The following is a 27,744-nucleotide window of genomic DNA, read 5'->3' as shown; positions in this document are numbered from 1 at the left end:
TAAAATGCATTATATTTCTTTTTATATTCAACACCTCTTGGGTTAAATCTAGAGGGGTTAAAAAAATCAGTATATCATGCTTGATTTTCTGTTAGAGAATCTCCATAGTCCATACTATAGTTTGGGTTAAGGCTAAAATCATACTTTTAGTAATATATTATTTTGATCTATAGATATTTCATGCAGAGAGCGCCATAGACCATAGCAGCAAAATTGAGAAACAAAACTCAACTATAGGAAGTTACTTTTCCTTATAAATATTTGTAGACCAAAATCAAACATGACATTTCTTTTATATGTATATATATATCCTAGATTTAACGTAAAATAAATAGAAGCTGCACATTATTCCTTCTTTGATTTTGAGAGAGCTTTCTTCCTCTGTGCAACCATGTATGTATACACGTGAGTACAATCTGAATAAAAAATTATGCTATCCAATCAGTGAAAGATATCTTAAATGAAACTAATTAGTTGTAAGAATGATGTTGAATTTCATGCCTGGAAGGCTGGAACATAGATTCACAATGCAATAATTGCAGCATGAAAGTAATCAAATGATGAGTTTCATTTGTTTGGCATCCTTATGCAATACTTTTCAGATGTCTGAAACATAGTTCTACCAGAATTAACCATCAGCAACACAAATCATAACTTTTATGGCTGCTTTTGGTTATTGTCTTTAACATGGAATTATAGAAAGAGTAGATAATAAATACATTTTAAAAAGATAGAGATGGAAAATATTTTAATGTTCAGTACTTTCTAAAAGTAACACATTAAGATATTCGTTTTTGTTTTTATGTCTTTGTTTTTTTTATATTTTTATATTAGAAACAAAATTCAAAAGGACAATCTATTATACCAGCGATAAACCATCATTAGATCTTATAAAAAATCCTAGAAGCGTTGTGGAGCTTTGCTGTTCAAACTATTTACCTTAATTAATGGCAAGACAATGTATATCAGGCCAACTTATGCCTCCAGAATTGGGAGGGGGCGAGAGAGATGTAACTTTAGGGGGCGGATCGAATCCGATCTGATTCACATAATTTCTATCGGATATGATATCAGCGTTTTTTTTGTTGGATCCGATCCGATATATCCGCATGATTAAACCTTCTCTTTTTAATTATATTTCTATGTAAAAAAGATTGAATACATTTATATGAGTTTTTTTATATTAAAATAAAAAATAAATAAAAAACATTTCTTGACCTAATTTAAATAAATTAATTTTATTTTTTATCAGATTTTTTAAAAAATTATTCAAGATTCATAAAAAATGAAAAATTATTAGTGATCACCATTAATCTCTTTCATAACAAAACTTTAAATGTAAGTTACAGAAGACAAAAATAAAAAAGAAGAAGATAACCAAAACACTAACAATATCATAGAAGAACATGATAATAAAATATAAAAAGAGAATTAAATATTGTGAAAAAATAGAACCGAAAATAATTTTTTGTTGAAGAAAAAGAAAGAAAAAACAAAATAAAATAGAAAGAAGATGAAATAAAAAGGAAGAAATCACGCGGTCTTGGAAGCTGCTGCAGTTGTCGCACAATTTTCAAGGAATCTTATTAAAAAATCTACTTTTAACTTCTTTTAATGCATTTATTTATTTAAGATGATCAGAAACATTTATATTATCAATGGTTTAGATTGCATTACTTTTCTCTCTAAAGTAAATGAACAACTTCAGAGGAGCCAAATCCAACAAATTCATTGTTTGCATTGTTCACAACATAGTTCAATATGACAGAAATATAATCATATTGAGATAGAACATTGTTTTCATACAGGACAAGTTAGATATTGAGTTTGTTAAATGGGTATCTAGTGGAAGAGAGAAATAAAAGGTTTAGCAGCATCACAAATACTCAGTGGAATAGTGAATTCCATTTGCAATTCAAAGAAGCAGTCATGCCATGCATTGTAGCTAATTGTTGACTTCCTTAAAGGGTGATCTTATATCAGAAGTGACTTCAAGTTTCTTTCTACTTGTAGGAGAATGAATCAACATATTTTCATTTACAAAGAAACGATCATCCTTCTTTGAAATTAATATTCCTCCTTGACCATCATTCTCAAAAGATTGTGCCATGGTCTTGAGCATTTCCATTAATTGAGAGTCTACAGTGGAGAACTCATTGATTTTATCCCCCAATCCCTGAACAAATTGCAACAGATTTTTCCTTTCTAATGACAATCTTGTGACATTTTCCATCAGATTTCTATTCTCAATCATGAGTTTCTGAATCACATCATCTGAGTTTTGCACCTTTGTCTCCATTTGATGATTCAATTCCTTCACATGTTCTAACTGTAGTATAGCATCCATTTCTGAGGTAATTTCCTTCCTTACTTTCAGCTCTTGATTCAATTGGTCTATTCTCATCTCTTGCTCCTCCAACTTGTAGACCAAGATATCTTTCTCTTGCTTGAGGCTTTCAGCAACATCTACTTGTGTGAGAAGTGAAGTTTCCAGTTCCCTGCGCACTATGTGGTTCTCTTCAAGATCATTCTTCAAACGTTCAACGATCGACATCCATATCTGCAACTCGAATTCCATTTCATTTCTCACACTTATTGTCTCATCCAATTCAACATTTGCACTGTCTAAAGCATCATGAACTTCTTTAAGCTGGTCTTTCAATTCACATTCCATCTCCATGACCTTATCTTTGAGGATTAGCTGGCATATGTTTGATTCCTCCAACATTTCCATGTGCCTATCAAGTTCATCTTCAAGCGGATGCTGAAGTTCCTTGGAGACTCCAAAGGACTCAACCTGCTTCATTAGACACGCTGCTCTCTCGCGCTCTACATTCATAGCTTTCTGGACACTGATTAAAGCAGCTTCTTTAATCTCCAACTCCTTCATCAGTTGCAGAACCTTCTCTTCTCTCTTCCTGTTCATTACATCCATCTCTTCCTTATAGTTGGCAAGGTTCAATTGAGCCTCAGAAACTCCCTGTCTTAACACTAGCAGCATCACAGACATCTCTTCATTCAGCAACTCCATCTCAATATTCAGAGATTGAGATCTTTCCAACTCCTTCTTCAGCTCTTCTGTTGCTGCAACTTTGGTTTCCAACTCAAACTCGTAGCTATTCAGGTCCTTAGCCAGTTTCTCTAGCTGAGATTTCCATTCTGCTTCTTTAACCTGAAGAGTTGAAGCACACTCTTTATGAGCTTGTTCCAAGTTTTTTAGCTTTGACCGCAGCTTTGACTGAGAATATGTAGCTCCAGCTTCTTGAATTTGAGCTTCCTGTAGTTCCTTGAGGGGAATTCTTAACTCTTGGTTTTCTTGCTCGAGCTTCTCAATTCTGTACTTTGATTCTCTAAGATATGCATCTTTTGTTTTCAGTGCATATCTCAACTCTCCAATATCTTTTTCAAGTCGAGAGCTTAAGCAGTCAAGCTCTGACTTAGCATCCTGGTACTCACTACTAGCATCATCTAGCCGTGCCTTTAAATCTGAAACCTCAACTTGCAGACGTTTTTTCTGGCTTTCTACATGAGCAAGGGCTTGGTGGCATGTCTGTAGCTGATGTTTTAGATCATCAGAAATTCTGATCTGAGAATATAACTTTTCTTGCAGTGAAGAAATCTCATCAAGCAATGTGGACTTTTCCATGTCCCAGTCTTTCTTGTTGGACCTGAAGTTTTCTTTGAGCTTTTGATGTGCTTCTTCTAGATGCTTAAACTGTTCCTTCTTCCACTTCAATTGATCTTCCACCTTCCTCTTCTCCTCTTCTAACTCCTGTAACATGTCATTTCTTTCTCTTAGCTCTGTGGAAGCTCTTAGGCCTTTCTGCGATTCAGAACACTTCTTGTTTGAAACTGCAAGATAGCCTTCCAGGCGTTCAATCTCTTGCCTGCATAGATTAATCTGTTGTTCACGGTTCTCCGCCTTCTCATTTGATTCCTCTAAGGTCAATAACAAATCCCTTTTCTCATCTTCCCACTTCTTAAGCTTCTCATTACAATCGGCTCGAAGCTTGTCGTTTGCAGCACTGAGATGTTTGATGATGGACTCCTTTTTATTCAAATCCCCCTTGAGATCTTGGCAAGCCTGATTTGCCTCCGCAATCTCATCCTCCTTTCGAAGCAGTTCATGTTTCCGCTCCTCAGCTTTGAGCCTTGCTTCTTGAATCTGGTTGACCTGTGCATTGTGAGATTTCTTCAAGTTCTCAAGTGAATCAGTCTTGGCTCTTAGTTCTGCCTTGAGTCTATCAACTTCAGCTTTAACTTCATCCAGCTCTTCATAAACCTTGTCCATTTCTATATATTTAATTTAATTTGTACGTATGATTAGTAATGGTAGCAGTGTGCAAAAAATAAACAAGACCAAAAGGAATATAACCCTCAAAAATCAATACAAGTTTTTTGTAAATATAATATCTTTCTCCGTAAGTATTCTCTTTGTATTATGACTATTATCCGTAAATATCGCGATTTGAGAGTATTTTTTCCCAGGAAATCTACTATATGACTGCATCTATTTCAAGAAACCCTAGTGAGATGGGAATACAAGGAAAAGCATACCCAAATTCACAGCAATTTCAGAATCTTACATTTTATAAAGACTAACAAACTGTCGCCATTTTTCTATAAGCACAAGGCAGTTACTAACATAGTATGACAAAAGACTATACATATAACAAACGCAAAACAACTATGATAATATTGAACAATAAGATCAAGAATTCAAGATTACAGAACACAAGTTTCAAGAGCAAAAACGAAGCGGAACACTTAAACTGACCTGAATTATAGATCTGAATAATGCTGCATTTGAAGAAGAAATTGGCAGAAGAAAGTGCTGTGTTAGTGAAACGGAAATTGGAGAAGCAGAAGAGAAATCAGAAGTTACCGTTACTACACTACACTAACCGCTTTTGATGGGAGAAAAAAAGAGAAAGTTAGTTTGTGGTAGCACTATTATCCGGCTTTTCAAATGAAAAACTAGCCGTTGATCAAAGATTTGTTCTCTCTCACTCTCATTTCTTCTACGACCTTAGGCATGTCTTGTTTTTTTTTTGTCGTGCTTAGGCATCTCTTTTTTAATTGGATCAATATATTGGGCTCAAGTTCGGGGCATAGCCTAGCTCATCTATAGTGAGCCCACACACAAATTATACACCAACTCATTGGTCAGATTTAAATGAAACTCCAATCCACAATGCTATAAGGTTGTATTTATTTTTTAGAATAGAATAGGACAAAACATTGAGAACAGAATAGAAAAAGACACTAATAGATAAAGACACACAATTTTGTATTTTTATATTCTGTTTAGTAATAAACTAGAACAAATTATCAAAATCTAATTTATTTTCATTTTTTTATTTAAATTTTTGAGATGAAAAAATTTAATAATAAAAAATATAATTATAAAAAATTAACAAGAATAATGAAAAAAATGAAAAATAAGTTGTGTCTCTTATTAATGTATCCATGTCTTTTTTGTTACATAAAATATACTAATTTAATATTTCTGAACACATTATTTCTATCCATATCTTCTCTATCAAACATAATTTTATATCTCTGTATTTTTGTCTCAATGTCTTATCTCTATAAACAAACACAGCTTACAAATTAACCTATTAAATTAGAGATATCGTAAAAAAAAAATAACTAGCCTAACTTTCCGCCTTTTCAAGAGATAACATGCACCATCCTATATGAACATTATTATCAACTATGCCTTATAAGCTGAAATCATTGATGTCAACCCAAATAATGGCGAACAATATTTTATGGAAAAGTATATGGACCAACTAATAATCAGTTAAGAATGAAACAACATAATTAATTATAATTAGTTTTATTAATTTATAATTTAATTTATTTTTTAAATTATTGTTGACCACGTTCAAAACATGAGGGAATATACGCTAATAATAGGAGAGAATCACGGAACAGATGCTTTGATCATTCATTAGTTAGTTCCATATAATTAATTATGTTTTATTAATGCGTAACACATGAAACATAGAAATCATATCCAAAACCATCCAATTTACAAAAAAAAGAAACATCCGTGCCTATCAGTAGCAACATCCGGTTAAAGTCACCGGTGTCTCTGGTTTACCAATTGACTGATTCTTGGCTTATATAGAGTTGGTTTCCTAGCATTGTTGATATTTTATTATACGGTAAAGTATCTTTTTTTTATCCCTAAAATTTGGTAAAAGTTTTAAAAATATTTATAAATTTTATTTTGTTTTAATTTTATCTTAAAATTTTTTTATTTGCATCAAATATATTCTCAATGACTAAATTTTTAAAAAATTTAAGACTAATCTAATAATAATATATAAAAATTATATTTGATTTATTTGTATTGAGGGTTATTCTTATGAAATTATTATTGAATAAGTTTTAAATTTTTTGAAAAATTAACTGTCAGAAGTATATTTGATGCAAATCAAAAACTTTTAAAATAAAATTAAAACAAAATAAAACTTAAAGATATTTTTAAAACTTTTATCAAACTTTAAAAAATATATATATTATCCTTTATTATATTACACAAGTTCTATAAAAGAAATCAGTCGAGGCATTTAGAAATAATATTCGTTTTTTTTTTTGTTTAGTTGATAACTGTGATGTGATTGATCGAATTATTTAGCGTGTATGAATTGTAAATTTCTCCCGCTTGTTAATTTATATTCTTCTTACATTATATGCTTTGAATCACATACACAAACACAAATACGATATACAATGGATACAATACGGTATTTATACGAAAATAAGATGGTTTAAAAATCATAATACATGATGATATGGCTGTGGTATAATATATTAACTTAGTGTAAAATTAACATGATCAATATAAACCACAAATTAAAAAGGGTGAAGTAATGATTTTAATTTTGATTAAATAAAAAACAGTATAAACACACTAAAGTTTATTTGTCATATTGATTATTATGTATAAACGTTCCATTTTTATGCATATATAAATTTGAAAAACTTAAAACAAAGAATTCTATAATATAAAACGAAGTCTAAAAATATCTATGAAGTGTTGTATTAGATACATATTAGATGTTGATCGACAACTGCTTTGAAATATCGGTGCTATACTTGAATTCTAAAGTCATTATATCTTGTGGGATCTTCAAATGACATAATTATTTCATTCCTCGCTCATGGCATTGTCACAAGACACACCATATATATAGTTTAATTTCGCATATGTAGATTCGATGAATATGCACTCCACTTTGATTGTCTACAAACCTCTCTCTCTCTCTCTCTCTCTCTCTCTCTCTCTCTCTCTCTCTCTCTCTCTCTCTCTCTCTCTCTCTCTCTCTATATATATATATATATATATATATATATATATATATATATATATATATTATAGGCAAGTCTTTGATTTATATACGTTTGAAGAGGATTTATTTGCTTGATCTTAAATCTTAACTATAAAAATACGGCGCAGACAACGCCAAAGCCTACGAGCCTAAAATTCCAATTGAGATTTTCAACACTTTGTGGAAGTGTTAAGGAAACTATAAGACATTATTAAACATCTTATATTGTCGTTTAATTTGATTGTCTTAGCTAGGCCCATGGAGAGTGCCCAAGTGGGGAAGGTAACATACAAAATAGCATCCAACATACCAAAGGGTTAAAAAAAGAAAAAGAAAACGGCATCCATCTTTTAGAAAATGCAAGTGGCCACATTAAACATTTCACTTTGCGGCCAATTTGATTATCTTCATCACGTGTAAACCACTACTATAATCTATTGGTCTAACCGTCTTACTTGATTTTTCTACTATAAGTTTTTCATTAATCTCCAATTGCTCTAATATCAAATAGATAATCTCAAAGAAAAATATCAGATCTATGTATTATGTCAGCCATAGCCTATAAGACGAACAAGGGTAAAACTGAGAACTAAATGAGCATTATTGAACACCTTTTAATTTTAGATATACGTGATAAAAAATTTTCCTCTCCTTTCGTTCAAATTTTCCTTTATTTTTTCGCCAAAAGTCCTGGCAACTTTATATTGTGCGAATATTATTACAATTTGCACTAGTTGGATTTTGTGGCCGTATAGTTTTCCACTTTTCCTTTCTTTTCTTTTTTAACCGATAGTTTTTTTTTTTGTGATTTGTAGTCATTAAATAGTCATTAATAATGATTTTAATAGTGTGAGATTGATGTGATATTTCATCCAATAACTCAATTTTTTTCTAGTTATATGCTGGCCAAATATCAACAAAGTTGCTGGTTCTATACTTTTGCGTGATTTGGTGAAGAGAAATTTTAGGGTTGAACAATTAGAAGCAAACTGCAGCAAGACCAATACATGGGAATGATACAAGAAGAAGCAATGTTAGTGGAGGAAGGAAAGTGAATGTGAATCAATATGTATTTAATTTTTTGGTTAACATACATAAGCTTATTATTAGTAACGTTTTAGTTAATATGTGTCTACATGATAAAATTATGAGTTAAATTTTTTTATAGAAAAAAATACAAAATTTAAATTTTTAATGTATTCATTGTATATTTATTAAAATAGTTTATTTAAAATTTTTTATTATTAACAATATTTAGGACACATGTTAGTTAAATCATATTAATAAAAATTTAAAAATATTTATTTTAATAAATACATAATAAATATATTAAATTTTTAAAATTTGTATATTTTTTTTATAAAAAAATTTGTAGCTAAATCCTTTGAAAATTGGAATAAAGGCCATAATCTCTCTATAAATTTAATATTATTTACATAAAAAAAATAAGGGACTAGTATTTTTAGTAAAAAATAAAATTGATAATATTTATTAAAATATTAGACAAATACAAAAATATTAATTACTTATTGTTGTGTCAAAATTTGGCATAAATAGTTAACGTTGAAACAAATTCAACAGTTAAAGTCAAAACTCATATATGCATGAACAACATGAGTTAGGTTTTATGGTCTAGTTACTTTATGTTTGGTGTCCAATAACCCAAATTTGTTTGAAGTACAAGACTATTTGAAGTCTAAATTTACTTGAGGTCTAAAACTACTTGAATTCTAAGTTTTCTTAGAGTTTAAGACTACTTGAAGTATAACTGTATAAGTTTATTTGAAGCCCAATATTATACCAATTAGCATGGTACCGGATTCGATAGTCTCAAAACGTTTGGACTATTAAATGATCTCATAACAAAATATATTTTTTAAGTTTTTCAATAACGGTTAAATAGTATATTTTTAATTTTAATTACAAATTAACTCTATATATTTTATTTAATTATAAAATTTATTTTTTATTTTATAAATTATTATTTAATCATTCATCTATTATGTTTATTAATAATAAAAAACAAAAAACAATAATGAATTAGATCTTCCATTAATCGTAATAACTTTTTAGTAATTCCAGTCAGTTAAAAGTTTATCTTGGACACATTACATCCGTCGAGGATTTTGAAATCGTGTTTCTTAGAAAATCAATTGATTGAATTAACAAAATAATAGATTGAATTTCAGGTTTCACATAACTCAATCAATTTATAAACCATTAGTCACTGCACGATTCAAAATTTATAAAAACAATATGAAAATTGAGAACGGCGCGATTTAAAATTCAATCGATTGGATTATCCTACCAATCGATTGAATGCAGAAAAAAAACTTATTTACATCACATTTCAATCAATTGAATGATCATACCAATTGATTGAATTGAAATATACCGTTAGTCACGTACAAAATTCAATCGATTGTATTATACCATTGGAATATACCGTTACTTGAGATCCAAGACTACTTGAAGTCCAAATTTTCTTAAAGTTCAAAACTACTTGAAGTATAAGTTTATTTGAAATCCAATATTATACCAATTACCATAGAATTTTTATTTTCTATAAATAAGATTAGTTTCAATAAATTAGTGAGTTTTCATTTATTTTCACACTCACTCTAAAAATTCTTATTCACACCAAAACATGAGTCATGAGTGCGTGTAAGTATTGAGAGATTCTTTTTTTTGTTATTTAAATTATGTTATTTTTATTCGAATTTTTATCCGTTTTTGCATATTTTAATACAAATTTTACAATTTTCAATTCTTTATATTTTATATTTATTCTTTCTTATTTATTGTTTTTTATAATTATTATTTTTTATATTTTTTTTTAGCACGATTTTTAAATTTTAAGAGCAACCTACCAAAAAGAATCATTTATTTTTCAAATTGAGATCATTGATATAAATTTGGTTAATACCTCCAAATCTAAAAGATAAAATTAATGAGAAATACAAACACCTATTGACATAAAATCTCGAATTTAAAATTTTTTTATGCAATTATCTTATTGGGGGAATCACTTATTATAAGAATTTTTTATTTTAATAAATAAATTAATTATAATAATTACTAAAAAATAAATAATGTAAAAAATATTTACTAAAATAAATACTTCTTCCTTATCTCGTTTACATTGTAAACGAGATAATTTTGCATGTATCTCGGTTACAATGTAAACGAGATATGTGTAGTTTTTCAATTTTTATATATCGTAAATGAGATATATGCATTTATAAATAATTAAATATAATTTTTAAAACTAATAAAAAAATATTAATAATTTAAATTGGATTAAATTCTTACAAATAGAACGTTTCAAATAATAGGAAAAATGAACAATTTTAAATAATAAAAAAATAAACAGTCCATTTTAAATAATAGAAAAAATGGATTGTCCATTTAAAAGAAGCACGTTGACACGTTTACTTCGAAATAAATGAAAGCACACATAAGTGCACCGTTAAACAGTCCACTATTAACACGGTTAGCTTTCTTTCGATCGAACAGGGATGAACTCTTATTCTTTAACGGAAATCATCCAACCAATCAATCCATCTCCATTTGAGTTCTTTCTGGAATAAGGTTATTTAAATTTTTATGTACACTCATATAACAAACGAAATTTTTATGTATTTTCATACAACAAACAAAATTTTAATTTTTTATATAAATCCTAATAAAAAATCGTCAATGGATGAAAATAAGTGAATGGAAGAAGCAATAGTATTAATAATGGGTAGTTAGAAAAAAATAACCGTATTACGGTGCACTTATGTGTGCTTTCACTTATTTCAACGGTTATCCTCTTTTTTCACTTATTTCACACATAAGTGCACCGTAACACGGTTATTTTTAGGACAGAGAATAAACCTGTACAAATCTGAGGTTTCGTTTAGCTGAAATGTACCGACCAATAGACAGATCTTCATCCAAGAGTGGCTTGGAATTAAGACAGTAAATCATCACTCCAGATACTTAGGCTTACCTACATCCGTAGAAAAATCTAAAAGAGAAGTATTTGATTTTGTTCAGGATAGAGTCTGAAAGAAGTTGAAAGGTTGGAAGGAAGGGTACCTATCTAGAGCGGGGAAGGAGACCCTAATCAATGTTAGGTATCAGACAAATGACACAGCAAAATATAGAGATGAAAAATTAGAAATTCGTATAAAACATGAAAATAATTAAATAACTTTCTTTGAGAATTACAACTCCTCTCTATCACAAGGAGATTACAATAACACCCTCTCTTGACAAAAAGAAAACACACTTCTCTCTATATATATATATGAGAAAACTATTCAAAGAAATATTATGTTATTCTATCTGGATGACTTGATTGAAATGAATTAAAGAAAAACTCAATTTATAGGTGAGTCTCTTCAATATGAACCATCTGTCAATTAGAGGTATATAATTCTTCTCTTTTTCAACCATTAAAATTCTAAGGTTATAAACTAAGATTGTTTATTACCTCTCATTTTATTTAGTTATTATTTATTTATATATTTTCTAAAATTAGCTTTACTAATTTTCACAATCTCCCACTAAAAAGCTAATTTTGATAAATTTTCAAAATTTATGTTGCTCATGTATTTCATAGGCCGTATGAGGATCTACACCATTCAAACTTTTCTGTGTTGATTGATTTTGTCATGGCATCTGCTAGGTTATCTTTAGTATGAATCTTCTGTATATCAACACTTCCTTCTTCTATTACTTTCTGAACAAAGTGATATTGCACTCCAATGTGTTTTGTTCTTGAATGAAAGGCAGGATTCCTTGCAATATGCAAGGCACTCTGACTATCACAATACACAGAAATCTTCTGTTGTTTGTGCCCGAGTTCTTCTATCAACATTTGGATCCAAATAGCTTCCTTGCATGCTTGTGTAGCTGCCATATATTCAACTTCTGTAGTAGATAAAGCTACAACAGTCTGTAATTTAGATAGCTAGCTCACAGCTCCTCCTGCAAGTGTAAACACATAGCCTGTAGTAGATTTTTATTTATCAAGATCACCTGCAAAGTCTGAGTCGACATATCTATTGACAATGAATTCCGATCCTCTAAAACATAATGCAACATTCGAGATCCCTTTGATGTATTTCAAGATCCTCTTAACAACATTCCAATGCTCTTTACCCGAATCTGCCATAAATCGACTTACCACCGCAACTGCTTGAGCAATATCTGGTCTTGTACAGATGATGAGCGGATAATTTATACGCTTTTTGGCACTATTTTTAGTATATTTTAGTTAGTTTTTATTATATTTTTATTAGTTTTTAGTTAAAATTCACTTTTCTGGACTTTACTATGAGTTTGTGTGTTTTTCTGTGATTTCAGGTATTTTCTGGCTGAAATTGAGGGTCCTGAGCAAAAATCTGATTCAGAGGCTGAAAAGGACTGCAGATGCTGTTGGATTCTTACCTCCCTACACTCGAAGTGGATTTTCTGGAGCTACAGAAGCCCAATTGGCGCGCTCTCAACGGCGTTGGAAAGTAGACATCCTGGGCTTTCCAGCAATATATAATAGTTCATACTTTGCCCGAGATTTGATGGCCCAAACCGGCGTTGCAAATCAGCTTCAGAATTCCCAGCGTTTAACGCTGGAACTGGCATAGAAATTGGAGTTAAACGCCCAAACTGGCATAAAAGCTGGCGTTTAACTCCAGAAAGAGCCTCTACACGAAAATGCTTCAATGCTCAGCTCAAGCACACACCAAGTGGGCCCGGAAGTGAATTTTTCTGTCATTTACTCATTTCTGTAAACCCTAGGTCACTAGTTCACTATTAATAGGATCTTTTGACATTGTATCTGGACCTCATGACACTTTACACGTTTCTTTGTGTACCTTCCACAGCATGAGTCTCTAAACCCCATGGTTGGGGGTGAGGAGCTCTGCTGTGTCTTGATGAATTAATGCAATTACTACTGTTTTTTCATTCAATCATGCTTGCTTCCATTCTAAGATATTACTTGTTCTTAAACCGGATGAATGTGATGATCCGTGACACTCATCATATTCTCAACTATGAACGTGTGCCTGACAACCACCTCCGTTCTACCTTAGATTGAGTAGATATCTCTTGGATTCCTTAACCAGAATCTTCGTGGTATAAGCTAGAATTGATGGCGGCATTCAAGAGAATCCGGAAGGTCTAAACCTTGTCTGTGGTATTCTGAGTAGGGTTCAATGATTGAATGACTGTGACGAGCTTCAAACTCCTGAGGGCGGGGCGTTAGTGACAGACGCAAAAGAATCACTGGATTCTATTCCGGCCTGATTGAGAACCGACAGATGGATAGCCGTGCCGTGACAGGGTGCGTTGAACATTTCCACTGAGAGGATGGGAGGTAGCCACTGACAACGGTGAAACCCTTGCATACAGCTTGCCATGGAAGGAGCCTTGCGTGTTTGAAGAAGAAGACAGTAGGAAAGCAGAGATTCAGAAGATGGAGCATCTCCAAAACCTCAACCTGTTCTCCATTACTGCAAAACAAGTACTTATTTCATGTTCTTTCACTTTTCACAATCAACCCTGATAAGTATTGATATCCTGACTAAGATTTACAAGATAACCATAGCTTGCTTTAAGCCGACAATCTCCGTGGGATCGACCCTTACTCACGTAAGGTATTACTTGGACGACCCAGTGCACTTGCTGGTTAGTTGTGCGGAATTGTAAAAAGTGTGATTGCAATTTCGTGCACCAAGTTTTTGGCGCCGTTGCCGGGGATTGTTCGAGTTTGGACAACTGACGGCTTATCTTGTTGCTTAGATTAGGACTGTTTTATTTTTGTTGGTTTAGAGTCTTTTAGTTGAGTCTAGTTTCATATTTTAAGTTTGGTATCAATTGCATGCTTTTGTTTTTCTCTTAATTTTCGAATTTGCATGTCTTTAGTCCCTTTTGATCCGTAAAAATTCTAAGTTTGGTGTCCTTTTTGTGTTTTTCCCTTAAAATTTTCGAAAATTAGTGTTTGATTTTCAAAAAAATTTTAAGTTTGGTGTCATTTTGTTGTTTTTCTCTTTCCTCATTTCAAAAAAAAAAATCAAATCTTTTTCATAAAATTTTTCAATCATATCTTTTTAATTGCTAATCTCAAAATCTTTTTAATTAACTAATTGATTCAGTTTTCAATTTGCTTTGATCTTATTCTCTTTTAATTTTCGAATTTTTATTTTATTTTCCTTTTGTTTTATTTTATTTTTTTCAGTTAATTCAAAAAAAAAAATTTATCCACTTGCAATCCATATCATTTCCCTTTATCCATCATGGACCTAAGTGGGATTGAACAGTCCAGAAGGACTCTGGGGTCATATGCTAACCCCATTACAGCTGCATATGGGAGTAGCATCTGTACACCTCCCATCAAAGCAAGCAGCTTTGAGCTAAATCCTCAACTTATTATCATAGTGCAGCAAAATTGCCAGTATTCCGGTCTTCCTCAGGAAGAGCCTACTGAGTTTCTGGCACAGTTCTTACAAATTGCTGACACAGTACGTGATAAAGAGGTGGATCAGGATGTCTACAGACTATTACTGTTTCCATTTGCTGTAAAAGATCAAGCTAAGAGGTGGTTGAATAACCAACCTATAGCAAGCATAAAGACATGGAAACAGTTATCAGACAAATTCCTAAATCACTTTTACCCTCCAAAGAGGATGACACAGCTAAGGTTGGACATCCAAGGTTTTAAACAAGAGGATAATGAATCCCTTTATAATGCCTGGGAGAGGTATAGAGGTATGCTAAGAAAATGCCCCTCTGAAATGTTTTCAGAGTGGGTACAGTTAGACATCTTCTACTATGGGCTTACAGAAAAAGCTCAGATGTCTTTAGACCACTCAGCTGGTGGATCTATACACATGAGGAAGACAATTGAAGAGGCTCAAGAGCTTATAGACACTGTTGCTAGAAACCAATATTTGTACTCTAGCAATGAGTTCTCTCCAAAAGAGGAAGTCATGGCAGTAGCCACTGATCCTAATCTTCAAGAACAGATGGTTGAGCTTAATCAACAATTGCTCCTGATGACAGAACAGTTAGCAGAATTTAAAGAGATGCTCCATGAAACTAAAGTTGCTAACAAGAACATAGAACTGCAGTTGAATCAAGCAAAATAGCAGATATCTAAACAGATAACAGAAGAATGTCAAGCAGTTCAACTGAGGAGTGGAAAGACATTGAATAACACTGCTCAAAGTAGCAAAAATCCAAATAAGGAACAATTGACAGAGGATAACCAAATCACTGTCCAAAATCCCTCTGACGACAGTAAGAGCCCAGAGAGGATTACTTTTGGCGTTCAAACGCCAGAAAGGGGAGGAAAGTTGGCGTTAAACGCCCATTCCCTGCCCAGTTCTAGCGTTCAAACGCCAGAGAAGGGAGAGAAGTTGGCGTTAAACGCCCAATCTTCACCCAATCCTGGCGTTCAGACGCTAAGGGAGGATCAGACACATGAGAGTGCTGACAGTAATCCCTCTAAAAAGGCTTCTTCAACCACTTCTGTAAGGAATAAACCTGCAGCAACTAAGGTTGAAGAATATAAAGCCAAGATGCCTTATCCTCAGAAACTCCGCCAAGCGGAACAGGATAAGCAATTTGTCCGCTTTGCAGACTATCTAAGGACTCTTGAAATAAAGATTCCGTTTGCAGAGGCACTTGAGCAAATACCTTCTTATGCTAAGTTCATGAAAGAGATCTTAAGTCATAAAAAGGATTGGAGAGAAACTGAAAAAGTTTTTCTCACTGAAGAATGCAGTGCAGTCATATTAAAGAGCTTACCAGAGAAGCTTAAAGATCCTGGAAGCTTTATGATACCATGCACATTAGAGGGTACGTGTACCAAGAAAGCTCTATGTGATCTTGGGGCAAGTATCAACCTAATACCTGCATCCACTATCAGAAAGCTTGGCTTGACTGAAGAAGCCAAACCAACCAGGATATGTCTCCAACTTGCTGATGGCTCCATTAAATACCCATCAGGCATTATTGAGGACATGATTGTCAAGGTTGGGCCATTTGCCTTTCCCACTGACTTTGTAGTGCTAGAAATGGAAGAGCACAAGAGTGCAACTCTCATTCTAGGAAGACCTTTCCTAGCAACTGGACGGACCCTCATTGATGTCCAAAAAGGGGAATTAACCCTGAGAGTCAATGAGGATGAGTTCAAGTTGAATGTTGTCAAAGCTATGCAACATCCAAACACATCAAATGACTGCATGAGCACTGATATTATTGACTCTTTGGTGGAGGAGGTCAATATGACTAAAAGTCTTGAATCAGAGCTAGATGACATCTTTAAAGATGTTCAGCCTGATCTGGAGGAACTAAAGGAAATAAAAGAAATTCTGAAAATTCCTCAGGAAGAAGATAAGCCTCCTAAACCCGAGCTCAAGCCACTACCACCATCCCTGAAATATGCATTTCTGGGAGAAGGTGACACTTTTCCAGTGATCATAAGCTCTGCTTTAAATCCACAGGAAGAGGAAGCACTAATTCAAGTGCTAAGGACGCACAAGACAGCTCTTGGGTGGTCCATAAGTGATCTTAAGGGTATTAGCCCAGCAAGATGCATGCACAAGATCCTATTGGAGGATGATGCTAAGCCAGTGGTTCAACCACAAAGGCGGCTAAATCCAGCCATGAAGGAGGTGGTGCAGAAAGAGGTCACTAAGTTACTAGAGGCTGGGATTATTTATCCTATTTCTGATAGCCCCTGGGTGAGCCCTGTCCACGTTTTCCCTAAGAAGGGAGGCATGACAGTAGTTCATAATGAAAAGAATGAACTAGTTCCTACAAGAACAGTTACAGGGTGGCGCATGTGTATTGACTACAGAAGGCTCAATACAGTCACCAGAAAGGATCATTTTCCTTTACCATTCATAGACCAGATGCTAGAGAGACTAGCAGGTCATGAATACTACTGTTTTTTGGATGGCTATTCAGGTTACAACCAAATTGCAGTAGATCCTCAGGACAAGAGAAGACAGCATTTACATGTCCTTCTGGAGTATTTGCCTATAGGAGGATGCCTTTTGGTCTGTGCAATGCACCTGCAACCTTTCAGAGGTGCACGCTCTCTATCTTCTCAGATATGGTAGAGAAATTTCTGGAAGTCTTCATGGATGACTTTTCAGTATTTGGAGACTCATTCAGCTCCTGCCTTAACCATCTAGCACTTGTTCTGAAAAGATGCCAAGAGACCAACCTAGTTTTAAACTGGGAAAAATGTCACTTTATGGTGACTGAAGGAGTTGTCCTTGGGCATAAAATTTCAAACAAGGGAATAGAGGTGGATCAAGCTAAAGTTGAAGTAATTGAAAAATTACCACCACCTACCAATGTTAAGGCAATCAGAAGCTTTCTGGGGCATGCAGGATTCTACAGAAGGTTTATAAAGGATTTTTTAAAAATTGCCAAACCTCTGAGTAATTTGCTAGCTGCTGACACGCCATTTATCTTTGATAAGGAGTGTCTGCAGGCGTTTGAGACCCTGAAAGCTAAGCTGGTCACAGCACCAGTCATCTCTGCACCAGACTGGACATTACCATTTGAACTAATGTGTGATGCCAGTGACCATGCCATTGGTGCAGTATTGGGACAAAGGCATGGGAAGCTTCTGCACATCATTCATTATGGCAGCCGTATTCTAAATGATGCACAGAAGAACTACACAACCACAGAAAAAGAGTTACTTGCAGTGGTTTATGCCATTGACAAGTTCAGATCTTATTTAGTAGGATCAAAAGTGATTGTGTACACTGACCATGCTGCTCTTAAATATCTACTCACAAAGCAGGATTCAAAACCCAGGCTCATAAGATGGGTGTTGCTTCTGCAAGAGTTTGATATAGAAATAAGAGACAGAAAAGGGACAGAAAATCAAGTAGCTGATCACCTGTCCCGGATAGAACCAGTAGCAGGAGCATCCCTCCCTCCTACTGAGATCTCTGAAATCTTTCCGGATGAGCAATTATTTGCTATTCAGGAAGCTCCGTGGCTTACAGACAATGCAAACTATAAGACTCAAGGTTCCCCTTCTGTAACCATGGAAAGGAAGCATGAAGAGCTTCTCTCAAAACAGAGTCAAACAGAGCCCCCACAGTCAAACTCTAAGTTTGGTGTTGGGAAGTTCCAACATGGCTCTGAGTATCTGTGAGGCCCCATGAGAGCCCACTATCAAGCTACTGACATTAAAGAAGCGCTTGTTGGGAGGCAACCCAATGTTATATTTATTATTTTTACTTTGTTATTTTATGTCTTCTGTAGGTTGATGATCATGAGAAGTTACAAAATTAATTGAAAAAGCAAAAACAGAAAGAAAAACAGCACACCCTGGAGGAAGATCTTGCTGGCGTTTAAACGCCAGTAAGGCTAGCAGATGGGCGTTTAACGCCCAGTCTGGCACCATTCTGGGCATTTAACGCCAGAAAGGGGCACCAGACTGGCGTTAAACGCCAGGAATGGGCACCAAGCTGGCGTTAAACGCCAGAAATGGGCACCAGCCCGGCGTTTAACGCCAGGATTGGCAGAAGGAGCATTTTTTCTCACCACTTGGTGCAGGGATGAATTATCCTTGCCACTTCAGGATCTGTGGACCCCACAGGATCCCCACCTACCCCACCACTCTCTCTCTTCTTTCTTCTTTTGCTCGAGGACGAGCAAACCTTCTAAGTTTGGTGTGGTAAAAGCGTTGCTTTTTGTTTCTCTATAATCATTTATGGCACCTAAGGCCGGAGAAACCTCTAGAAAGAGGAAAGGGAAGGCAAAAGCTTCCACCTCCAGCCATGGGAGATGGAGATATTCATCTCAAGGGATGCACTTTCCTCCACAAAACTATTGGGAGCAAATCAATACCTCCCTGGGAGAATTGAGTTCCAACATGGGACAACTAAGGGTGAAGCACCAAGAACATTCCATCCTCCTCCATGAAATTAAAGAAGATCATAGAATCATGAGAGAGGAGCAACAAAGGCAAGGAAGAGACATTGAGGAGCTCAAGCACTCCATAAGATCTTCAAGAGGAAGAACAAGCCGCCATCACTAAGGTGGACCCGTTCTTTAATCTCCTTGTTCTTTATTTTCTATTTTTCGAATTTTTATGCTTATGTTTATCTATGTTTGTGTCTTATTACATGATCATTAGTATCTTAGTGTCTATGCCTTAAAGCTATGAATGTCCTATGAATCCATCACCTCTCTTAAATGAAAAATGCTTTAATCACAAAAGAACAAGAAGTACAGGATTTTGAATTCATCTTTGAAACTAGTTGAATTAGTTTGATGTGGTGATAATACTTTTTGTTTTCTGAATGAATGCTTGAACAGTGCATATGTCTTTTGAATTTGTTGTTTTAAGAATGTTAAAATTGTTGGCTCTTGAAAGAATGATGGAAAAGGAGAACTGTTATTGAGGATCTGAAAAATCATCAAATTGATTCTTGAAGTAAGAAAAAGCAGTGAATAAAAAAAAACGAAAAAAAAAGAAAGAAAAGAAAGAGAAAAAGAAAAAGAAAGAAATAAAGTTGTGATCCAAGGCAAAAAGAGTGTGCTTAAGAACCCTGGACACCTCTAATTGGGGACTCTAGTAAAGCTGAGTCACAATCTGAAAAGGTTCACCCAATTATGTGTCTGTGGCATGTATGTATCCGGTGGTAATACTGGAAGACAGAGTGCTTTAGGCCACAGCCAAGACTCAGAAAGTAGCTATGTTCAAGAATCATCATACTTAACTAGGAGAATCAATAATACTATCTGAGTTCTGAGTTCCTATGGATGCCAATCATTCTAAACCTCAAAGGATAGAGTGAGATGCCAAAACTGTTCAGAAGCAAAAAGCTACTAGTCCCGCTCATCTAATTGGAGCTAAGTTTCTTTGATATTTTGGAGTCTATAGTATGTTCTCTTCTTTTTATTCTATTTTGATTTTCAGTTGCTTGGGGACAAGCAACAATTTAAGTTTGGTGTTGTGATGAGCGGATAATTTATACGCTTTTTGGCACTGTTTTTAGTATGTTTTTAGTATATTTTAGTTAGTTTTTATTATATTTTTATTAGTTTTTAGTTAAAATTCACTTTTCTGGACTTTACTATGAGTTTGTGTGTTTTTCTGTGATTTCAGGTATTTTCTGGCTGAAATTGAGGGTCCTGAGCAAAAATCTGATTCAGAGGCTGAAAAGGACTGCAGATGCTGTTGGATTCTGACCTCTCTGCACTCGAAGTGGATTTTCTGGAGCTACAGAAGCCCAATTGGCGCGCTCTCAACGGCGTTGGAAAGTAGACATCCTGGGCTTTCCAGCAATATATAATAGTTCATACTTTGCCCGAGATTTGATGGCCCAAACCGGCGTTGCAAATCAGCTTCAGAATTCCCAGCGTTTAACGCTGGAACTGGCATAGAAATTGGAGTTAAACGCCCAAACTGGCATAAAAGCTGGCGTTTAACTCCAGAAAGAGCCTCTACACGAAAATGCTTCAATGCTCAGCTCAAGCACACACCAAGTGGGCCCGGAAGTGGATTTTTCTGTCATTTACTCATTTCTGTAAACCCTAGGTCACTAGTTCACTATTAATAGGATCTTTTGACATTGTATCTGGACCTCATGACACTTTACACGTTTCTTTGTGTACCTTCCACAGCATGAGTCTCTAAACCCCATGGTTGGGGGTGAGGAGCTCTGCTGTGTCTTGATGGATTAATGCAATTACTACTGTTTTTTCATTCAATCATGCTTGCTTCCATTCTAAGATATTACTTGTTCTTAAACCGGATGAATGTGATGATCCGTGACACTCATCATATTCTCAACTATGAACGTGTGCCTGACAACCTCCGTTCTACCTTAGATTGAGTAGATATCTCTTGGATTCCTTAACCAGAATCTTCGTGGTATAAGCTAGAATTGATGGCGGCATTCAAGAGAATCCGAAAGGTCTAAACCTTGTCTGTGGTATTCTGAGTAGGGTTCAATGATTGAATGACTGTGACGAGCTTCAAACTCCTGAGGGCGGGGCGTTAGTGACAGACGTAAAAGAATCACTGGATTCTATTCCGGCCTGATTGAGAACCGACAGATGGATAGCCGTGCCGTGACAGGGTGCGTTAAACATTTCCACTGAGAGGATGGGAGGTAGCCACTGACAACGGTGAAACCCTTGCATACAGCTTGCCATGGAAGGAGCCTTGCGTGTTTGAAGAAGAAGACAGTAGGAAAGCAGAGATTCAGAAGATGGAGCATCTCCAAAACCTCAGCCTGTTCTCCATTACTGCAAAACAAGTACTTATTTCATGTTCTTTCACTTTTCACAAGAAACCCTGATAAGTATTGATATCCTGACTAAGATTTACAAGATAACCATAGCTTGCTTTAAGCTGACAATCTCCGTGGGATCGACCCTTACTCACGTAAGGTATTACTTGGACGACCCAGTGCACTTGCTGGTTAGTTGTGCGGAATTGTAAAAAGTGTGATTGCAATTTCGTGCACCAACAGATCATGGCATACATAAGGCTTCCCACTGCTGATGCGTACGGTACTCGATATATTTCCATCCTCTCTGCTTCACTACTAGGGCACATACTTGAGGATAATTTGAAATTCATAGGAAGTGGGGTTGAAATTGGCTTACATTCTTGCATGCTAAAGCATTGCAAGATCTTCTTCAAATAATTCTTTTGCGATAGCCAAATCTTCCTATCTTTTTTGTCTCGGTGAATTTGCATCCCTAAAATCTTGTTTGCTGGTCCCAAGTCTTTCATATCAAACTTCCTAGCCAACTGAGTCTTCAATTCTTTGATTTGATCTTTGTTGGGACCTACCACCAACATCTCATCCACATACAACAGCAAAATGATAAAATCATTATCACCAGACCTCTTGTAATAGGTACAATGATCTGAACTAAGTCTGTTGTATCCAACGCTAATAATGAAAGAATCAAATCTCTTGTACCAACATCTTGGCGCCTGCTTTAGACCGTACAGAGATTTAGTTAACCTGCAAACCAAGTTTTCTTTTCCTTGTTATTCAAAACCTTCTGGTTGGAGCATATATATCTCTTCTTCAAGTTTTCCATGAAGAAAAGTAGTCTTTACATCTAAGTACTCTAGATGTAAATCAAATGCAGCACACATAGCTAAAACTACTCTAATAGTAGTTAGTCTCATCACTGGAGAAAATATTTCATTGAAGTCAATACCTTCTTTCTGAGCATATCCCTTGATAACCAATCTTGCACGATATCGTTTCACCTGATCATTACTATCTCGTTTGATCTTGTAAACCCATTTGTTACCAATGGCTTTTCGACCTGTTGGAAGTTCAACAAGTTTCCAGGTATAGTTCCTATATAATGCCTCAATTTCTTCTTGCATCGCTGTCATCCACATAGAAGCGTCTGGATTGCGCATAGCCTCCATAAAAGTTGTTGGCTCTCCATCTTCTGTCAAAAGACAATATGCATCATGGTTTGTCAAAACATAATTTGAGTGCCATGATGCTGTTCTTCTTTGTCGAGTAGATCGACGAACTTCTATGTCATTAGCATCTATTTCTTGTTCTTCGTGCTGTGGTTCTGCTTCAGAAAGATCAAATTCTCTGCATTTTTTATCTATTTGAATAGTGGTTATCTCTTTAATAGTGCTGTCATTTTCTTGTTCTTTTTGCAATTCATCTTCTGCAAATATCACATCTCTACTGACAACTACCTTGCGGGCAGTGGGATCCCACAGACGATACCCCTTAACTCCGTCAGCATAACTCAAGAATATACATTTTCTAGATTTTGGGTCTATCTTTGTTCTTTCTTGGGAATTGTACATCACGTACACAGGACAACCAAATATATGTAAAGAAGAATAATTAGGTGGCTTATCTTGCCACATCTCCATTGGTGTCTTTAACCCTATTGCAGCATAACAGGCGGTTTTAACAGCTTCTACCCAAAAAGACTTGGCTAAACCTGTAGTTTGCAACATAGCTCGTGCTCTTTCTAGGAGAGTCCTATTCATTCACTCTGCTACACCATTTTGCTGAGGCGTATATGCAACTGTGAATTATCGTTGAATACCTGCTTGCTTGCAAAATGTTAGAAAATCACCATCAACATATTCTCCTCCATTATCTGTCCTTAAACACTTGATCTTCTTTCCAAATTCAAGTTCTAACTTTGCTTTGAACTCTTTGAACATCGCAAACACGTCTGACTTCTTCTTGATCGAGTACACTCATAGCCTCCTAGAGTAATCATCAATAAATGATATAAGATATTTTACTCCTCCTAAGAACATCTCCGGCGATTCCCACACATAAGAATGAATCAACTCCATATGTGCTTGCTCCGAGTAGTTGATATACCAAATATCAATCTATGTTGTTTGCTTGTAACGCAGTGCTTACAAAATGGTAAGTTTACCGATTTGAGCCCGGGAATGAGATTACGTTCTACAAGAATCTTCAAGCTTCGTTCTGACATGTGGCCTAGTTTGCAATGCCATATCATCGTCATTTGTTCTTGACTTGTTGAAGCAACTGATACCTCTGCCTCTTGCAAAGTTTCTCCCACAAGCATGTATAGATTTACTGTAATCTTTTCTGCTTTTATTACTACAAGAGCTCCTTTAACAACTTTCAAGATCCTACCTTCAATGTGGATCTTACAACCAAGTTCATCCAATTGCCCAATCGACAACAAATTCTTCTTCAAGCCTTTCACGTGTCTTACCCCTTGAAGTGAACGAATAGAACCATCAAACATTTTTATTTTGACAGTACCCATTCCAACAATTTCTAAGGCATTATCGTTTCCCATAAATACCGATCCTTCCAAGACAGGTTCATATGTACAAAACCAATCACGATGAGGAGTCATGTGCCATGTTGCTTTTGAATCAACAATCCAAATATCAGTGAGCTGTTTGCTGCCTTTATAACCAATTGTTGCTTCGCCATACAGGATTTCTCCATCATCAGAGGTGCTCGCAACACATCCTTGAGAACTTGATCCTTCTCGAACCTTCTCTATACTCTTCTTATTCCAATAATCTTTCTTGAAGTGTCCTTTCTTACCACAATTGTAGCATTTGACTTGCTTCTTACTTTGTGACTTTGGTCTACTTTGACTCCCACTAGAACCACGCTCCATTGATATTCCTCTTGTCATCAACAAAGCATCTGCTTGTTTTGAGTTCTCTAATCTATCTTCCTTATTCTTTCTCTTAGATTCTTCTTCAAGAACCACAGCAGCCATGTCATCAAAAGAAAGATAATCAGTCAAAACATTATTAGTTAAGTTAATGATAAGCTGATCATATGAATCTGGTAGACTTTGAAGTAAGAGCTCTGCACGTTCGTTTTCTGCTATGGTATATTCCAATTATGAGAGTTGGAAAAATAGCGTATTTAGATTGTTGATGTGATCTGTTGCCAACGTGGACTCACTCATTCAAAGAGTATAAAGTCTTCTCTTCAAGAATATCTTGTTGTGAAGTGACTTGACTTCATATAATTTGGTGAGAGCATCCCAAATTTTCTTTGCTGTCTTTTTCTCTGCTACACTTGATAAAAATGAATCAGCTAGTGCCAAGTGTAAGTTTGCAACAACATTGTTGTCCATCTCCTTCCATTTTTCATCTGTAATTCCAGTGGGTCTACCTTCAATTTTTGTCACGTAATTGTCTTTTCTTATAATGGATTTTATCTTCAATTTTTATATGGAAAAATTATTCCCACTAAATTTTGGAATTTCATACTTTGCTGCCATTTTTTTACGATAATTCGCAGCGGGAAAAAAAATATTTTAATAAGCAATCTTTGACTCTGATACCACTGTTAGGTACTAGATAAATGACACAGCAAAATATAAAGATGACAAATTAGAAATTCGTATAAAATATGGAAATAATTGAATAATTTTCTTTGAGAATTACAACTTCTCTCTATCACAAGGAGATTACAATAACACTCTCTCTTGACAAAAAGAGAACACACTTCTCTCTCTATATAGGAGAAAACTACTCAAAGAAATATTATGTTATTCTATCTGGATGACTTGATTGAAATGAATTAAAGAAAAACTCAATTTATAGGTAAGTCTCTTCAATATGAACCATCCGTCCATTAGAGGTATATAATTCTTCTCTTTTTCAACCATTAAAATTCTAAGGTTATAAACTAAGATTGTTTATTACCTCTCATTTTATTTAGTTATTATTTATTTATATATTTTCTAAAATTAACTTTACTAATTTTCACAATCAAGGCAGTTGTTCAATCCATTCCAACCTATATAATGGACTGTTTTTTGATATTGAAAGGACACTGTCATTATTTGAACACAATGGTGTGAAAGTTCTATTAAGGCTGCAGGAATGGGGAACAAAAAATACATTGGATTGAATGGGACAAACTAAGCAAAAGGAAAGTAGAATGTGGTCTTGGCTTTAGAGATTTCAAAGCTTTTAATCGAGTATTACTGGCCAAACAAGAATGAAGGTTAATAAAAAACTTGGAGTCCCTCACAGCAAGGATAATCAAGTCCAGATACTACCCAATATCAAACTTCTTAGATTCAAAAGTGGGGTTTGCCCCAACCTATACCTAGCGAAGTATAAGGAGTGCAATAGATGTCCTAGAGTTGAGAGGCTTATGAAAAATGGGAGATGGAATGTCGATCAAAATAGTGGGATCTCCATGGCTACCAAACCAAAATGGATACAAAATTTGGAGCACAGTACCAAATATCCAAAACGATGCAGTGGTAAGGGACCTCATGTGTGATGATGGAACTATATGAGATGTCCAGAAAATTAAAAACCTTTTTGTACTTTTCGAATCAGAGCAGATTCAAAAAATTCTCATTCCTCTAACCAGATAGCAAGACAAATATTATTGGAAGTACTCATAAGATAGTAAGTTCAGAGTCAGAGATGCATACCACCGGTTAATAGAACACGAAGCCCATCTTAACAGCACAGAGTCATCAGCAAGCCAAACAGAAGATATCTGAAAATAATTTTGGAAAATCAAAGCCCATCCCAGAACTCTCAATTTTGTCTGGCGACTTCTGAACGGCTCAACTCCGACAAGGATCAACCTTTAAAAGAGAGGAATTCAAGTGTCACCCCTATCCCCCAGGCGTTGGAGGAAAGAGGATGAAACTCACCTGATTTTGGACTATGAATTTGCCCGTGCATTCTGGTTCTGCAATCCCCTAGCGGTGAAAACATCTTCCATCCGTGCCAATTCCTACGTGGAATGGATCAGATCATCCATCGTCGAACTCAGCCATGCAAATCAAAGTCTCTTCTGTCATAGCCTGGCTACCCTCTGGAAAGCTCGAAATGAAGTAGTATTCGAAGTTAAGTGGAGAACTCCTCAAGAGATAGTAGAAGGGATGTCAAAAGCCAATGAAGATTTCCAAAAAACTTGTATGGATAAGAAGTTAGAGATCAATTTCACTCACCAACCACCTCATGGGGCCTTAAGTGCTGGGAAGTGGGAATCCCCACTACCCAACCTGTGAAAAATTATTGTTGATGCAGGTAAAGGAGGAGAATGATCAATTATGATAGGGGCAGTTATTTGGGATTGGTGTGAAAGAATTGCTGTAGCAGCCACGCAGAACATGGAATTGTCACTCTTATTCTTTGAAGCTGAAGCGTATGCGTGTGCAATGAGTCTTAAACTAGCCCATAAATATTGCCTTTTTAAAATAATCCTAAAAAATAATAATATTCAAGTGATCAATGTTCTGAAAAACAGAAAATATAGCCGAAATTATTTTAGTAGCTTTATTATTGACTGTTTCTATTATTCTAGTCTTTTTAGATCGATTTCGTTTTCTCATATCAAGAAATTTGGTAATAAAGTAACACATGAATGAACTCAATTGGCTCTTAGCTATCTAAATTCAGTGTGGATCGAAGAAACTCTCTATATCTGTAATTTGGCCCTATTTGATATTATAAGTTTTATTCATGAATGATAACTACTTATTTTGCCTGTCAAAAAAACTATGTCAAATAAATCAAATTGTAAAAAGCAACGTTAAATAACGTAGAAGTATCGGATTCATATATTCTAATTAAAGACGGTGCACAAAAAAAAAGTTATTCTAATTAAAGACGGATAATTTCCTGAGGAAACCTGTTTTGGTTGACTTTTGCTCGTTTGGCTCACTTTCTTTCTTTTGAAAATGGCATGCCAATCTAAGTTTATCAATGTTGATGTTTATTAAGGGTAATATCAAAGGAAGCTGACATACATTTAATTATTTATGTAGTTTATAAAATATTAGCGTGATGTTATGTTAGCATTATAGTTAGGTGTTTGATGGAATATTAACAAACTTTAAGAGCGAAAAAGGAATTTATATGTTAGCAATT

General features: G+C 34.8%; 1 protein-coding gene across 4 annotated transcripts; it reads right to left on the bottom strand.

Moving 5' to 3' along the window:
- Positions 1-1,652: 1,652 nt before the first annotated feature.
- LOC112791733 (uncharacterized protein At4g38062) lies at positions 1,653-27,041 on the bottom strand. Of its 4 annotated transcripts, XM_029297226.2 has the most exons (5): positions 26,823-27,034; positions 26,523-26,686; positions 26,295-26,362; positions 4,778-4,800; positions 1,653-4,293 (listed from the first exon to the last, which is right to left on the bottom strand). In XM_029297226.2, the coding sequence occupies exon 5, from the start codon at positions 4,289-4,291 to the stop codon at positions 1,946-1,948; it is 2,346 nt and encodes a 781-aa protein (XP_029153059.1). In that variant the 5' UTR covers positions 4,292-4,293; positions 4,778-4,800; positions 26,295-26,362; positions 26,523-26,686; positions 26,823-27,034; the 3' UTR covers positions 1,653-1,945. The 4 variants fall into 4 exon arrangements, with proteins under 4 accessions (XP_029153059.1, XP_072089658.1, XP_072089659.1 ...); XM_072233557.1 differs by lacking the exon at positions 4,778-4,800 and having other exon boundaries at positions 26,823-27,041; XM_072233558.1 differs by lacking the exon at positions 4,778-4,800 and having other exon boundaries at positions 26,523-26,694; positions 26,823-27,008.
- Positions 27,042-27,744: the final 703 nt, after the last annotated feature.

Source organism: Arachis hypogaea, chromosome 3 (genome assembly GCF_003086295.3).
Source record: "Arachis hypogaea cultivar Tifrunner chromosome 3, arahy.Tifrunner.gnm2.J5K5, whole genome shotgun sequence".
Classification (NCBI taxonomy): domain Eukaryota; kingdom Viridiplantae; phylum Streptophyta; class Magnoliopsida; order Fabales; family Fabaceae; genus Arachis; species Arachis hypogaea.
Note: the sequence above shows the minus strand (reverse complement) of the source record. Positions and strands in the feature narration are given on the sequence as shown.